This window comes from Oncorhynchus tshawytscha, linkage group LG14 (genome assembly GCF_018296145.1).
Source record: "Oncorhynchus tshawytscha isolate Ot180627B linkage group LG14, Otsh_v2.0, whole genome shotgun sequence".
Classification (NCBI taxonomy): domain Eukaryota; kingdom Metazoa; phylum Chordata; class Actinopteri; order Salmoniformes; family Salmonidae; genus Oncorhynchus; species Oncorhynchus tshawytscha.
Window position 1 is genome coordinate 31163956 of NC_056442.1, and position 17154 is coordinate 31181109.

General features: G+C 41.1%; 1 protein-coding gene across 7 annotated transcripts; it reads right to left on the reverse strand.

Moving 5' to 3' along the window:
• Window positions 1-16486, reverse strand: LOC112267010 (arfaptin-2). Of its 7 annotated transcripts, none has more exons than XM_024445001.2 (11): window positions 16442-16486; window positions 8101-8202; window positions 7856-7888; window positions 7129-7237; window positions 6572-6667; window positions 5296-5397; window positions 4655-4770; window positions 4155-4376; window positions 3746-3903; window positions 1568-1742; window positions 1-1482 (listed from the first exon to the last, which is right to left on the reverse strand). In XM_024445001.2, exons 2-11 carry the CDS (start codon window positions 8191-8193, stop codon window positions 1327-1329), a joined length of 1260 nt encoding a protein of 419 aa, XP_024300769.1. In that variant the 5' UTR covers window positions 8194-8202; window positions 16442-16486; the 3' UTR covers window positions 1-1326. The 7 variants fall into 7 exon arrangements, with proteins under 7 accessions (XP_024300769.1, XP_024300768.1, XP_042153284.1 ...); XM_024445000.2 differs by lacking the exon at window positions 16442-16486 and adding an exon at window positions 8667-8894; XM_042297350.1 differs by lacking the exon at window positions 7856-7888.
• Between the last annotated feature and the right edge of the window lie 668 nt (window positions 16487-17154).

The window sequence follows — 17154 nt, forward strand, 5'->3', positions numbered from 1 at the left end:
TACCAGTCATTTTTCAGCCATGTTTTGGATTGTATTGCCATGTAAATGTGTGAACACAATATGGTACAGTACTTATACAGGTAATGACTACAATATACTCAGTGGACAGCAGATGGACGTGTTATTACTGTACAGCTTTTGTGGGGAAATATCAAGTCTGTATGGAAACATCAAACCATATACTATAAACCACCATCATTTCATATACTGTACACCAGGTCCATATGTTTTAAAATGGAGACAACATTGATGTAGAAATGGGAGAAAAAAAACGGAAGAAAAACTCAAGAACATATACATCTGAATGGAATTAGAGGTATTTTTATAAACATATATTAACTCTATTTGATTATATGTTATAAAGACATAACATAATAAACACGTGTAATAACATTATCTGTAGGATTAATCAGAGGGAGATTATCTATTGTAAATGAAAAAGTCGTACTTCCTGTACTCAAAATCATTGATAGAAAAAGGGGCAATCTGGAATTGGTACAAATCAATTTTTTGACTTAAATTCATGATATATAGCCATTGATACTTGACTGCTTGTTTTACAAATCCAGGATTGCCCCTTTAACCCATAATTTCTGTCATCAATAGTATCCCAGACTGTAGGTTTCTCCCTTCGCTTTCATAAATCTAACTCTAATCTTCATCTGGTGCAAACAATGTAACCGGTCCAGATTCTTAATATCCTCTACATATGTAAACAGTTTACTGACCTTTCAAATGACGACCGCTGGAAGCTTTTCTACATAACACTTTAAAAAGAGTGAAAACAGTTTGAAAAGAATGATTACATTTATGTGCAAAGTATAAGCTTGGAATAATTTCTCAAAGTAAGATGAATTAAAAGTTACACTACACAGCAACAATATCATGAGGCTCTGTTGTGAATAAATAACACAACAAATTGACATAAAATAGACGTTCAAACAAATTGTCAAAACTAAATGAAACTAGATAAGCGTTCTTTTTCCCTTAGTATCATCATCACTAGTCTCTACTTGTCCCATCTCTGGTTTTTATATACAGTTCGTGTAGATTTCATATATCTGTTCATCCGTCTATCCAGTCCTCTTGTTTCTTGAAAGCCCAGTGTATCTCTCCATCTGTGTGTCCCATATATACCAGAGACCTGACTGAGACCTGGGGCCGTACGTATCAAGCATCTCAGAGTAGGAGTGCTGATCTAAGATCAAGTCCTGCCTGTCCATATAATCTGAATCATTATGATCTAAAAAGGCAAAACTGTTCTTGGATCAGTATTCATACTCGGAGATGCTTGATACAGGCCCAGAGGACTGGGAGCTAATCACTCTAGCTCTCCTCCAGCCAGGAGGGCTTGTCTGACCCTGGGGGCTTTAACTTGACATTGAACTGTCTCAGTGTCTGTTCCAACTGCTGCTGGTTCCCAGCGAAGTAGGCTGAGATAGCATTATGGAAGAGAAGCAGCTGCTTGTGCATCACCTTCACCTACACACACACGGAGAAAGAGAGAGATGTAGCATTATTGTAAATTAACTAACCACCCAACTTTCCAAATAACTAACTAACCCACCTTGTTCTCTTCCAGGAACTTGAGTTTGATGGTGACATCTGAGCGCAGCCGTTCATACTTGTCTCTCTGCACCTGGTACTGCTGCTGGGACACCTCTATACGCACCATGGTGGCAGCATCACGAGGACCCAGACTCAACTCCTCCAGGTCGGCCCTGTACGCATCAAACTCCAGCCTGGAAGAGAGAGGGGAGGAGAGGCAGCATTCAAAAAAATAGGCTTGGGAGGTATCCAGATTTTCATACGTCATACTGTTCGTTCCACTGCTATCCCGGGATTTATGGTTTACCGGTATAGCACACAAGGCGGCGCAAAAAACGCAAATAAAGCCAATTGGGGGTCTAGTACCAGAATGCTAACAAAATTAGCACACGTAATAACAATCACAGACACTGTTAGCTAAATGCTAACGAGTGAGAATAAACAAACTCAATTGCAAAGACAGGCAAATCCAGCTAATAAAGTTATACAAGCATAGCTAGTAGATACCAAATGTAATTTTCAGTTAGTGTGGACATTTACAAGCAAAAGTGAATGAGAGAAATTGTGCAACTAAACAAAGTAATGCATGCTTTACTCAAGGAAGAGCAGCAAGTGTACACAAAGCAGAGTGGAGAACAGAGGAGAAAAAAACAAATGCTAGTAGGAAGCACAGGGAACAGGTGTACAGATAAAAGAGCTCTGGATGAGTTGTCTTCTCAAATACGGCAGACAGCCGATATAAGATATCTGATGGCAAACATTTAGTAGTGAATTGCATACAACTTCATCACCTCCTGTGCACCGCACAACAGAGACTCCCCGATAGATATAGAACTCTATGAACTCCCCAGCCCCCGCTGTCTCCCATTGTGCTATTTACAAACAAACACGTGACTGAATTAACTGTTCTGGGGAACTAAAGTATGTAAGTTCCGATCGCTGCAGCTGTACACAGCCCATCTGTAAATAGCCCATCCAACCAACTACCTACCTCATCCCCATATTTGTTTTTCTGCTCTTTTGCACGCCAGTATCTCACATCTATCACTCGTGTTAATTGCTAAATTGTAATTACTTCGCCACTATGGCCTATTTATTGCCTTACCTCCTTACTACATCTGCACACACTGTATACAGACTTATCTATTGTATTATTGACTGTACGTTTGTTTAACCCATGTGTAACTCTGTTGCTGTTTTTGTCACACTGCTTTGCTTTATCTTGGCCAGGTCGCAATTGTAAATGAGAACTTGTTCTCAACTGGTCTACCTGGTTAAATGAAGGTGAAAAAGGGCCTCCCGGGTGGCGTAGTGGTTAAGGGCTGTGCCATCAGAGACTCTGGGTTCGCGCCCAGGCTCTGTCGCAACCGGGAGGTCCGTGGGGCGACGCACAATTGGCCTAGCATCGTCCGGGTTAGGCCGGTAGGGATATCCTTGTCTCATCGCTCACCAGCGACTCCTGTGGCAGGCCGGGCGCAGTGCGCGCTAACCAAGGTTGCCAGGTGTACGGTGTTTCCTCCGACACATTGGTGCGGCTGGCTTCCGGGTTGGATGGTGCTGTGTTAAGAAGCAATGCGGCTTGGTTGGGTGGTGTATCGGAGGGTTGTGTAACTCATCGCTACAACTCCCGTACGGGCTCGGGAGAGACGAGTCAAGATAGTAGCTAATAACAATTGGATACCACGAAATTGGGGAGAAAAAGGGGGTAAAAAATAAAGGTGAAAAATATATAATAATAAAATAAGTAATGTAAAATAAGTTGAAAGGTAAAATGAAGAACACAATCTGCTTCATCTCCTAACATATTGCACAAGTTGACTGCAGGTATTAACCTAAAATGTAGCTTGAAATATTCAAATCTATTGAAAAACTTCAAAGAAATAGTTGAGAGTATTTAAAAACCCTCCTGTGGCTTTTTCCAAATATCCCGGTATACCACCCAAGTCAATAAAACACCCTTATAACACCCTTGAACCCTCAAACACAGGTTCACCCCTGCCAGGTCTGCATGGAACAAACTCCAGCCTGACACACAGAACAATGGCATGTAGACAAACATACTCTATTTTATGTCTCTGGCAATCATAGATATAGACTCTAAACCGCATTATAATTTGAAACTATTGCGTTATAAAACGGTAACTACTATAGTATCTCCAGGCCCTGCCCTTTCTAACCCTCCCATCTTTATTATTACCTTGCAGCCTCGTACAGTTTGATGGTCATCAGTGTGTCCTCCATGGTCTTGTTGACCAGTGTATTGATGCTGGACACAAAGAAGTTGATGGCACCAAGCAGAGCCTCCCCATTCCTACACAACAACTTCTGGGTCTCCGCATTGTAGCCAAACTCATCCTGTGGACACAAACACTTGTGTTTTATATACTGACTTTCTCTCCACATGAGGTATTTATGGATTGATTACAATTCAGTAAGGTAGCCTGGATTCCAAACTGAAACTGATAGGCTTGGTTTCCAACCAATAATTACACCCTGGATTTTCAGGCAACATTTTTGGGGGCCAATTTCACACAGTGTGCCACCTGTAGCTGATTTCTGTCTGGGGTCTACGGGTTAAGGGTTCAAATTCAGGGGTTATAAGTTACCCGAAGTTCAGGTGATTTCTGGCTGAGGTCTGCGAAGGTGTCCCCCAAGGCCTGCTGGGTCTGAACCATGTTGTAGAAGTGGCTGGTCAGGGCGCTGGTCAGTCTCAGGACAGACTCGTACTTCCTCTTGGTGTCCCTGAGCACATCTATCTGGGCCTCCAGCTCCAGGTCCACCGTCCGAGAACCACGGCCGAACCGCTCAGAGAACATCTGCTTGGTACACTTGGTTAGAGAGGGAGAGATGTGATTAGGACAAAGGAGATAACAGAAGAGGAGATGAGAATATATGATTGGCACACTGGGATAAAGATGACATGGAGAAATGTGTTCAGAATAGAACCAAATAGTTACTTGTTTTCCAAGGAGGAAATTATTCCCAGTCTTGTATGAAGACAAATGATCATACCAGTGCAGTTGCAATCGACCCATAGAACACAGTGAAGATTCAGTGAAGTATGGTTTCAACACATTTTCCCCAGGAGACAGGTTCTGTTCTGTACCTTGTAGGTGTTGATGCCCCACTTCTTAACACTGTCTAGTTTCTCCACAGCCACACCACGGTTAGCCTCCTCCACTGACATGTTCTGGTTGCTGTTACTGTGGTGCATCCCCGATCCTGACACAAAGGATAATAAATAACCTGCTCACTCTCAGAGGATTCCTTAAAGTGGTTAGTTGCTGAGACCTAGTTGATAAAGTCTGTCCATCTCATTTACTATGAACTCTTGTCACAAAACCAGCTTCATTCAGTAGTGCTTTGATACACAGATTACACAGAGGCTGATCAGTGCTTAGTTGGGCACTCTCCTCATCACTACTCCTCAAAGCGAACACCTGAAATATTCCTCCTGGTCTTTGAGGCAAATAGTATGAAAGTGATCGGTTGAGAGGACAGCGAATGAAATGAATGAGTGAACAGAGTGAAGTGGGGTAAAGGACAGTTGTGCTGTATGGGTCCAGTGTAGGGCCGCAAAGTTCCAGTATAATTGCCAGATAAAATGCCCACGATTCCCAGAATCCCTGGTTTCAGAATTCTGGATTTACTGCTTATAGTAATTCTGGAATTACCTTCCAATTCCGGAAATTTTCTGACCAGGATCTCTGGGAAACCTGGAATTTTTCAACCCTATTCCAGTGGTACCTGTGAATGTCTGGCCGGTCTGGTTCTGGTTGGTTATCATTCTGGCTGCTGACTGGCTGGAGACCAGACCTACACCCTGTCCCCTGGACTTCATTCGCAGGTCTGGAATGGACATGGGGGAGGATGGGGACATGTGAGGATATGTGATATATGAGATGGAGAGAGTAGATGAAGGTTGGTGAACGTGTTAAAAGGGTGAGAGGATGGTGATAGTGAGTCATGCAGGTTTTCCATGTTGAAAAAACAGAATGAAAACAGACAGAAAACAATATGAAAATATTCACAACATAAGCAGTAGTAATGTATGAAATGATGCACATGTCATGTGGTGAGTTAATGAACAGCAAACTTCCATTAGTTAACCGCTTCATGTTACATTTGCATACATAGGATACGTCCAAAATGGCACACTATTCCCTATGGGGGAGCCATAAGGCTCTGGTGAAAAGTAGTGCACTATGTAGGGAATATGGTGCCATTTGGGATTAAGTTGTCATCATTAGAAACATTCACACAAACATAACATAGTAAATCAAACAGCTCTGCAATGAAGTCAGTCAGGTTAGTAAACATAGCTAGCTTTTTTGTTAACATCCACCGGCATGCATTCAGTATGCATTGGACAGTAGAGCAGCATGCCCTTCTTCCCCGTGACATCTGTAGAGGTACACAGCGTTGTCGAAGAGAGGGACATCAACAGTGTCTGGGGTTGAACAGGAACCCAGGCTACAGGCAGGGCTCATTCTCCCACAGAATGAAAGAGTAACTAATGAAAACACCCTTGAGAGTGTAAACAGAAGAAAATAAGAGGGGGGCAAACAAACTGCTAAAGGTAGACTCAGCAATATGATGTAGATGCAGACAGTAAACAATATAGTGGGTCAATTTCGAGGCTCAACTTCGCCGGTGTTCTTTGTGCCCAGGTTAAAACACTGTGAACATTTTTTTTAAATAAATCAAAAAGTGATAGACAACATTACAGATAAAACAAATAATTTGTGTGCAGGTGTGGTTGGAAGCCCACGGGCTTGAATGAAAAACAATATACAATACATAAGAACAAAAATAAGAAAGGTTTGTTAAAATAGATAAAACCTACTAATTATAAATGTAGAAATGAATTGATCAGTAATGACTGTGTGAGAGCGAAGTCTTGCATCTTGCTCATCTCAATATCTGTGGTGTCGCTCGTGGCAACATCATTTTCGCTGAGTCTACCTTTAAAAAGAGGGAAGTATACAGTTATGTGGAAGGTGGCTGAGAGGTGCAAAGCCACCTGTGGGCTGAGATTCGGCTCCAGGGACAGGGGCACAGTTAGGGGCAGGGGGGCTTCTCCTGTCCACATACTGAGGGTTGAAGCGGATAGCAGGGCCTGGTGGATAGGGTTGGTTAAGATAGTCAGTCAACTAGAGTAGAATGTAGATCTCAAAATCAAAATAGCCAATACAGTAGAGCCTCTGTTTGCTACTCATAGACTCCTGAAAGAACAGAAAGAAGGTTAGGTCAAAATAGTCACTGATGCAGAACAGCATGCTTCTGGCAAGGCCCTGATTTAAAAAATGTTTTTTTTAATTCCACCAGGACAAACCCCATTGGGGCAGTTGAAGATGTAGTCTTCACCATTCTTAATGCTAACAAATCAAGCAGGCCTTGCTAAAGGGACTAGGCTATTCATTGATTCAATAAGGACTAAGTGGACATAATTAAGTGGCCGTTCCCGTAATAATTAAGAGGACGTTCCACTGCAGTGACAGCAGTTGGCAGCGCTAGAGAAAGCTGTCTGTACCTTTAATGGAGCTAGTGAACAAGTGAGAGCAGTAGAGCTGTGTGTACCTTTGATGGAGGAGGTGGGTATGATGCCCCCTGCAGGTCCTCCGTAGCCTCCAGACACGACGCTGGTCTCATTCAGGTTGGGACCAGACACCATCACCTGCTGCAAGTCCTAAGGTGAAGCAACAACACATCAATGGAATAGATATAGACTAACTCTAATCAGTCCCTCACTGATTTAGCAGAGATTCCAATTCTGACATTTTGCGTGGCAATGTGCAATGATTTTGTTTTGCGAAATTGCGCTTGGCAAGGAAAACGTTTGTTGACGCGTGGCTTGATTGAACCATATTATGTGGTAAATGTGCGGTGATTGGTTGAAATTACGAGCCCTCTTTTTGTACTGCAATGATGGGTCAGCTTTATACGAGAATGTGTTGATGTTACTGTTTTATGCTGAAATAGTGCAGTGATTGGTCAAATTTGCAAGCCCTGCATAATATGTTGGGAATTTATGATTTTGCACCCCAAAAAAATGTCTGAATCCTGAAGGGACTGACTAATGCATAATGATCCTGTAGAGTTTATTGTCAACCTGACGAAGACCTTCCATATGGGCCTAATCTTTGTTGTACACAGACACTCACACACATGAAAATGGTTGATAAAGATTCATTGTGGTTAGTCTGAAAGTCTTCTATGTTAACGTGTACACTACATCTAAATCTAGAGTTCTCCTACAATGACGTGACACACTCTCTCTCTCATCCCTTCTACTGCATATCCCTACCTTCTCATCTAAGGTCCACTGAATCTTTGCAGCCTGCACAGAAGTGAAACATAATACAGTACAATAAAATACACAAACAAATAGTTGACGTAATGAGTGGTCACCACACACAGTATACAGATAAATACTGTACGTCGTGACTGCATCCCAAATGGCACCCTATTCCCATAGCCCAATGGGACATGGTCAAAAGTAGTGCACTATATAGAGAATATGGTGCTATTTGGGACAACCATATGACCCACCTGCTCCAAACTGTCATCCTCGGCCAGGGTCTCTCCATTGCTGTTGATAGGAATCTCCATGGTAGCTGCCTTGCCCATAAAACTGTCTGCCATGGTGGTGGTCTGCAGGAGAGTGCGTTGGGAGAGAGACAGAGAAATGGGAGATGGAGAGAGAGATGGGGGTGAGAGAGCACGATCATCTCACACACACTGAGCTTTTCACATTAATGATAGGAATGTTTGCAATGTAAATACGGGTAGAACATGCCTAATTCAGTATAATATCATGCCTAGCCAGCTGTGACATGTACAAATGCAGTGTCCACCGGTAACGTTTACAGAGCTTAATGCAGCGATAACCTGCTTTCTCTCAACAAGCCATCACATTTCACAATACAACACATTTCAAAATAGCTAGCTATTCGTGATCATTATTCGTGTTGTATCTAGTTATTTTGCTAGTCCCAGCAACACGACACCTAGCTAGCTAGCTCCAACCTAGTAGCCCTAGCCAGCTGGCTAAACTGGTGGTGCTGCAGAAAATGATCTCAGTGAGTTAGCGTGATCTGCTAGCTAGCTAACGTTACCTGCTGTGTAGGTCCAGTCTCCCAAAATGTCAAATGTTGCTGCTTATTCTGCACGGTATTTCATAAAATATTACTATTATAAACGGAATAACACCGTTACAATGTTTATTTTTTGTCTGTTGATGAACGCATGATTGTAGTCGTGATTCCGTTAGCATCCCCGGGTAGAACCGAGCACAGTATGCAGATAAAATCCCTAAAGCCCAATCCCTCCCTCCTCTGGCCCTACACGTAATGTTACGTCAAGTCGCCACGTCGAACAGATGACGACATCAAGCCCTCCACCATTTAGTGATTTGGATTGTTTTTTCCACACAAACCAAACAAACATCACCACTTTAAAAGGAAGTGGTCTCTGCAACTATGGCAGGAGGTTGAGCACATGACGTCGGTGGCAACTTAATTGTGGATGACGGGCTCGTGGTAATGGCTGGACGCAATCAGTGGAATGGTATCAAACACATGGTTTCTATGTGTTTGATGCCATTTCATTTGCGCCGTCCAGTCTTTATTATGAGCCATCCTGCCTTAAGCAGTCTCCACTTAGTTATTTGATTTTGATTAAGTGGTTGAAAAAATGCATAGAATCTCCATAATCTTTATGGATCTGTATTTTTTTAAGAACATTGGGGGTTTACTATTTTTGTTGTCTTGTAATTACAACATAACATTTTGATCATTTAAGTGGCAGTTTGGTTATCACCAAGCCATTGGGAAGGAAATTATGTTTTGTGCATGACTTTTTGCCTCATAAAGCTATTCTGTGGAATAATGGTAATAGCACTATTAAAAACAACATTATTTTTAATGAACTTCCGATAGAGAAAAATATCTCTGTAGGGGACATGTTTGATAGTGGTGGCCAAATGTTAAGTTATGAGGTATTTATAAGAGTCAAAGCCTTTCCTGTTACACACAAATAATATCACTCTGCGATTGTCATATGTGTTTTCAAGATACACTTAGAATAGAACCTAGTCTGTTTATTAATGATATTGATATCAATAGTCTCAAATGTACAAATAAACACATAAGATCATATTTTTTATAGCAGAGGAAAGATCACACAAGGAGGGAAATCATTTTGGAATTCACAGCTATCAATGGTGAAAGGCTTTGTCCCTTTAAATGTTGTATTTCTAATAAGATCTGAGAGGTGCACCTAAAGATTCTTTCAAGTATGTACCTCTCCAACGAGGTTTACAGACATTGACTACAAGTGTACCTTCTGCCATGAAGGACCTGGAACGCTGACACGTTTATTTTACAGTTGTTTATATACTATTCGATTTTGGAGCGATATGAAGGAGTACATACTAAGTAAAACTGGTCACACTATTGATAATTCATGATGTTATAAACTTTTTGACAGTACTCTGAACTCTTTGAAATGTATAACTAATGTCATGATTTTGGTTGGTTGGTAATCTTAGATCCACAAAACAAACTTTTTTAAATCAACCCTCTGCGTTAGACTGTTTTTTTCATTGAGTCTGACTAAATAATAAGACAAGCTTGTCTACAGTCCAATATTATAAAAACACTTTTTGGAATAAGTGTCATTGTCACCTTATCTTATGCTGTCATAACTAATGTTTCTGTGTTTGTTTTGTTAGTCTTTTATGTTCTTGTCAATACTTGAACTCAATGATGTCTCATTCTGATATATATATATAGTGGTGCAGGGTCTAAGGCACTGCATCTCAGTGTTAGAGGCTGTGATTGGGAGTTCCATAGGGCGGCGCACAATTGGCAGGTGTCATTGTAAATAAGAATTTGTTCTTGACTGACATGCCTAGTTAAATAAAATAAAAATAAATAATGTAGTGATGTGATACCAAGCTTTGCCAGAGGGTGTCACTGTATGCACGGGGAATACAGTGGAAATGTGTATTTGTAAATCTGATACAGTCACAGATGTGAGGTTTACATGACTGGAGCATAGCCACAGAACCATCTTTGGAATAGCCTACTGTTGGAGGTTCTAGGTCATGAAGTTTACAGATGTGAACAGAAGAAGCATAAAGGTTTGAAGAAGCCTCTGGCTACTTGTAGCTCAACCTGGAAAGGTACATGGAGGTGAAATTAAAATGAATAACCAAGTTTGCAACTGTATAAGAATCTGAATAATTTTTTATGCAAAACAAATGACAGTTTAACTAGCATATATTTTCTTAAGTATGTCCCCAGCTAGAATTGATCTCACAGTCCGGGAATTGGCACTGTAAGTACTATGCTCTACCAGCTAGGTCGCACTGGACAGGTCAGTAGCTTTGTAACACTGCAGGCCCTACACTACATGCAAGACTGAGGGTTAGCAAACCTAATGATAGTCCAGTAGAAAGCCAATAACTTTCCCTAACAGGAAAAGGGTGTATGGCTGCTGGTGTTAAGACTGAATAATCTGTCGTCTAGTAGTCTCTAAAACTACCTTTGAGTCAGGAGATAAGCTGTTCAAAACATGTCAAAACCTGGAAACAGTACCTTCATCAGAGAGCAAGTTCGCATCCCAAATGGCACCCTTTTCCATATATAGTGCACTTATTTTGACCAGGGCTCATAGCACTCTTGTCAAAAGGGAACAGGGTGCCATTTGGGACATAACCAGTGTAGAAGGAAGTTAATGCTGGAAGTCAAAAACTGGCTGTGTAGTCAGAGAAAGATAGTAGAGAAAGGGCCTAGTTGCTGACAAGGGACAGATCTGCTTGTCTTTGATAGATCTTTGATACATCCCCTCAACAGTGTGATGGCCTGAGGATACAGAATAACACGCTGATCTATTTCAGATATAGTTGAAGTCGGAAGTTTACATACACCTTAGCCAAATACATTCAAATCATAAAAATAAAAAAACAATTCCTGACATTTAATCCAAGTATAAATTCCTTGTCTTAGGTCAGTTAGGATCAGCACTTTATTTTAAGAATGTGAAATGTCATAATAATAGAGATCAGAGAATGATATATTTCAGCTTTTAATTCTTTCATCACATTCTCAGTGGGTCAGAAGTTTACATACACTCAATTAGTATTTGGTAGCATTTCCTTTAAATTGTTTAACGTGTCAAACGTGTCGGGTAGCTTTCCACAACCTTCCCACAATAAGTTGGGTGAATTTTGACCAATTCCTCCTGACAGAGCTGGTGTAACGGAGTCAGGTTTGTAGGCCTCCTTGCTTGCACACACCTTCTCAATTATGCCCACAAATGTTCTATAGGATTGAGGTCAGGGCTTTGTGATGGCCACTCCAATACCTTGACTTTGTTGTCCTTAAGCAATTTTGGCACAACTTTGGACATATGCTTGGTGTCATTGTCCATTTGGAAGACCCATTTGTAACCAAGCTTTAACTTCCTGACTGATGTCTTGAGATGTTGCTTCAATATATCCACATAATTTTCCTTTCTCATGATATCATCAATTTTGTGAAGTGCACAAGTCCTTCCTGCAGCAAAGCACCCCCACAACATGATGCTGCCACCCCCACAACATGATTCTGCCACCCCCGTGCTTCACGGTTGGGATGGTGTTCTTCGTCTTGCAAGCATCCCCCTTTTTCCTCCAAACATAACGATGGCCAAACAGTTTTATTTTTGTTTCATCAGACCAGAGGACATTTCTCCAAAAAGTATGATCTGTCCCCATGTCTGGCTTTTTTATGGCAGTTTTGGAGCAGTGGTTTCTTCCTTGGTGAACTGCATTTCAGGTTATGTCGATATAGGACTCGTTTTACTGTAGATATAGATACTTTTGTACCCGTTTCCTTCAGCATCTTCAAATCAAATGTTATTGGTTACATACACATGGTTAGCAGATGTTAATGCGAGTGTAGCGAAATGCTTGTGCTTCTAGTTCCGACCATGCAGTAATATCTAACAAGTAATCTAACAATTTCACAACAACTACCTTTTACACACAAGTGTAAAGGAATGAATAAGAATATGTACATATAAATATATGGATGAGCGGTGGCCGAACGGCATAGGCAAGATGCAGTAGATGGTATAGAGTACAGTATATACATATGAGATGAGTAATGTAGGGTATGTAAACATTATATAAAGTGGCATTGTTTAAAGTGAATGGTGATGCATTATTAAAAGTGTCTAGAGATTTGAGTCAGTATGTTGGCAGCAGCCACAACGTTAGTGATGGCTATTTAACATTCTGATGGCCTTGAGATAGAAGCTGTTTTTCAGTCTCTCGGTCCCAGCTTTGATGCACCTGTACTGACCTCGCCTTCTGGATGATAGCGGGGTGAACAGGCAGTTGTCACGTCCTGACCTTAGTTCCTTTGTTATGTTTCTTGTTTAGGTTGGTCAGGGCGTGAGTTGGGGTGGGCATTCTATGTGTTGTTCTAATTTTGGTTTTCAATGTGTTTGGCCTGGTATGGTTCTCAATCAGAGGCAGCTGTCAATCGTTGTCTCTGATTGAGAACCAACCACGCCGAGGAACTTAACTTTCCACCTTCTCCACTACTGTCCCATCGATGTGGATAGGGGAGTGCTTCCATGATGTCAACCAAAGAGGCACTGAGTTTGAAGGTAGGCCTTGAAATACATCCACAGGTACACCTCCAATTGACTCAAATGATGTCAATTAGCCTATCAGAAGCTTCTAAAGCCATGACATAATTTTCTGGAATTTTCCAAGCTGTTTAGAGGCACAGTCAACTTAGTGTATGTAAACTTCTGACCCACTATAATTGTGATAGAGTGAATTATAAGTGAAACAATCTGTCTGTAACAATTGTTGGAAAAATTACTTGTGTCATGCACAAAGTAGATGTCCTAACCGACTTACCAAAACTATAGTTTGTTAACAAGACATTTGTGGAGTGGTTGAAAAACAATTTTTGTTGCCTCCATCCTGTATGTAAACTTATATGTATATACAGTTGAGGTCGGAAGTCTACATAATACAGTTGAAGTAGGAAGTTTACATAAACTCGTTTTAATGACTCCAACCTAAGTGTTTCAACCACTCCAAAAATGTCTTGTTAACAAGATATAGTTTTGGAAAGTCAGTTAGGACATCTACTTTGTGCATGACACAAGTCATTTTTCCAACAATTGTTTACAGACAGATTATAAACTCAGTGCCACTTTGCTTGACATCATGGTAAAATCAAAAGAAATCAGCCAAGCACTCAGAAAACAATTGTAGACCTCCACAAGTCTGGTTCATCCTTGGAAGCAATTTACAAACGCCTGAAGGTACCACGTTCATCTGTACAGATAGTACGCAAGTATAAACACCATGGGACCACACAGCCGTCATACTGCTCAGGTATGTTAAAGCTTGGTCGCAAATGGTTCTTCCAAATGGATAATGACCCCAAGCATACTTTCAAAGTTGTGGCAAAATGGATTAAGGACAACAAAGTCAAGGTATTGGAGTGGCCATCACAAAGCCCTGACCTCAATCCTATAGACAATTTGTGGGTAGAACTGAAAAAACGTGTGTGAGCAAGGAGGCCTACCAACCTGACTGTTACACCAGCTCTGTCAGGAGGAATGGGCCAACATTCACCCAACTTATTGTGGAAAGCTTGTGGAAGGTTACCCAAAACATTTGACCCAAGTTAAACAATTTAAAGGTAATGCTACCAAATACTAATTGAGTGTATGTAAACTTTTGACCCACTGGGAATGTGATGAAAGAAATAAAAGCTGAAATAAATAGTTCTCTACTATTATTCTGACATTTCACATTCTTAAAATAAAGTGTTGATCCTAACTGACCTAAGACAGGGATTTTTTTTACGAGGATTAAATGTCAGGAATTGTGAAAAACTGAGTTTAAATGTACTTGGCTAAGGTGTATGTAAACTTCCAACTTCAACTGTATATATAATATTCTGTTTAAGCAAATGAGTGAGAACGAATCCATCAGAGGAGAAATCTGAGCGACTCTAAAAAAGTAGAAAGAAAGAGCACCTCAACGACCCTAGAATAAACCCCAGTCCCAGTCTAGAGGTCTACTACGTCGGTAAGCGTTATCAGGGAGTCAGTCCCAAATGGAACCCTATTCCCTACATAGTGCACTACCAGAGCCCAATGGGCCCTGGTCAAAAGAAATGCACTACATAGGGAATAGGGTGGCATTTGGGATATATGCTTCCCACTGTGAGTCAGTCTGTTCATGAATGTAGTTGGCTGGTGCCTGCCTCCTCCGGAACATGACCTCCTATCATCTCTATAACATCATAAAGCAACAGGCCACAGGACTGAAATGCATTAATATTAATTGAGAAGAGAAGCTTGGTATGCGGCCCAAATAGAATCCTATTCCCTATATAAGGGGTACTCATCTCTTACCCAACGTAGTACAGAGCCTGCTGGTTTTCTGTTCTACCTGATAATTAATTGCACACACCTGTCCCAGGGCTAAATCCGTCCCTGATTAAAGGAAACAATGAAAACATGCAGTGGAACTGGCTTCCAGGTCCAGAGTTGAGGTTGAAGGCTCTATATAGTGCACTACTTTTTACCAGAGCCCATAGGGGAATATCCCATAAAGGGAATATGGTGCCATTTGTGATGCATAGGTCTCCTTTGTTCATGTGATATATCTCCTTTGTTAATACTCTCTCTTTGTGTAGCTCATCTTTCAAGGAAAACACCCAGCAGAGACCCTGATCAAAAGACATTGCAAACCTTTACATACTAGGTCCAGGATGTTTATCATTGGAGAAAACATGAAGTAGATAAGCTAAGGACCTAGAGACGCCATAGACTTCACATTGAATAAATACACTACTCATCAACAATCAAGTGTTAAGATATGTAGAGCATTTACAGCAGGGTGTCAAACTCATTTTTCCCCAGGGGCTGCATTCGGTCTTCAACGAGGTCCGGAGGGCCGCACTGAAAATGTGTTATATTTCCATGCCGTCAAAATAAGCAAAAAGAGTCATCTATCCATCCATCGTTTTTGGAAATGCTCTCTGACTGTCTAGTAACAATTAGCGAGCTGGACAGTCAAGAAACTATGAATGTAGGTCCATTATAATTTCTACACAGTTTTGATTTGGTTTTAGTAATTTTTAAGTATATATAAATAAATATACAGTACCAATCAAAAGTTTGGACATAGGGAAGACATCAAAACTATGAAATAACATATGGAATCAGGTAATAACCAGAAAAGTGTGAAACAAATCAAAATATATTTTACATTTGAGATTCTTCAAAGCAGCCACCCTTTGCCTTGATGACAGCTTTGCACACTCACACTCATTCTCTCAGCCAGCTTCATGGTGTGCCTTCTTAAAAGTTCATTTGTGGAATTTCTTTCCTTAATGCGTTTGCGCTAATCAGTTGTGTTGTGACAAGGTAGGGGTGGTATACAGAAGATAGCCCTATTTGGTAAAAGACCAAGTCCATATTATGGCAAGAACAGCTCAAATAACAGCCCTGTAGACTCCCGAGCATCTCTAAGGCACTGCATCTCAGTGCTAGAGTTGTCACTACAGACACCCTTAGTGGGACTATCATTTGTTTTTCAACCCAAATCACACCTCCAGGATGAATAGTATGCTGTCCAGACCGCACGCACTGATGCATCTGCGTGCGCCACCGCATGCATGGTGATTTTGTCCCCCCACACCAGACACGATTAGGACATGCAGTTTGAAATATCACAACGAACTCTGAGCCAATTATATTCAATTGGGGACAGGTTGATAAGCAAACCTTGATGGCAATTTAGCTAGCTAGCTTGCTGTTACTAGCTAATCTGTACTGGGATATAAACATTGGGTTGTTATTTTACCTGAAATGCACATGGTCCTCTACTCCGACAATTAAAACCGAGTTTGTTTCTAGTAATCTCTCCTACTTCAAGCTTCTTCTTCTTTGGACTTCATATGCCTGGCAACCAACTTTAAGGTGCATTACCACCACCAACTGGAGTGGAGTGTAAACCTTAGTTAATTTATATAAGCTTCTAAAAACCAATGAGGAGATGGGAGAGGTGGGACTTGCAGCGTGTCAAGAGTCACAAATAGAACCAAGTTCTGTTTTAGCACCTGGCTATGCAGACGCTCATTGATGCGCATGACTGAATGACTGAATAACAGGTTTGTGTACATGTATTTTGCATGCAACGCGATTGGTGTGGTCAGCATGTAAGGGCTATTTGACCATGAAGGAGAGTGATGATGTGCTGCATCAGATGACCTGGCCTCCACAATCACCCAACCTCAACCCAATTGAGATGGTTTGGGATGAGTTCAGGAAAGATGGGGCATCTGTTTACTTTGGCATTTACATTTTTTATTTAACCAGGTAGGCTAGTTGAGAACAACTGTGACCTGGCCAAGATAAAGCAAAGCAGTGTGACACAAACAACAACACGTGGAATAAGCAAACATACAGTCAATAATACAATAGAGAAAGTCTATATACAGTGTGTGCAAATGAGGTAGGATAAGGGGGGTGAGGCAATAAATGGGCCATAGTGGCGAAATTATTACAGTATGGCAA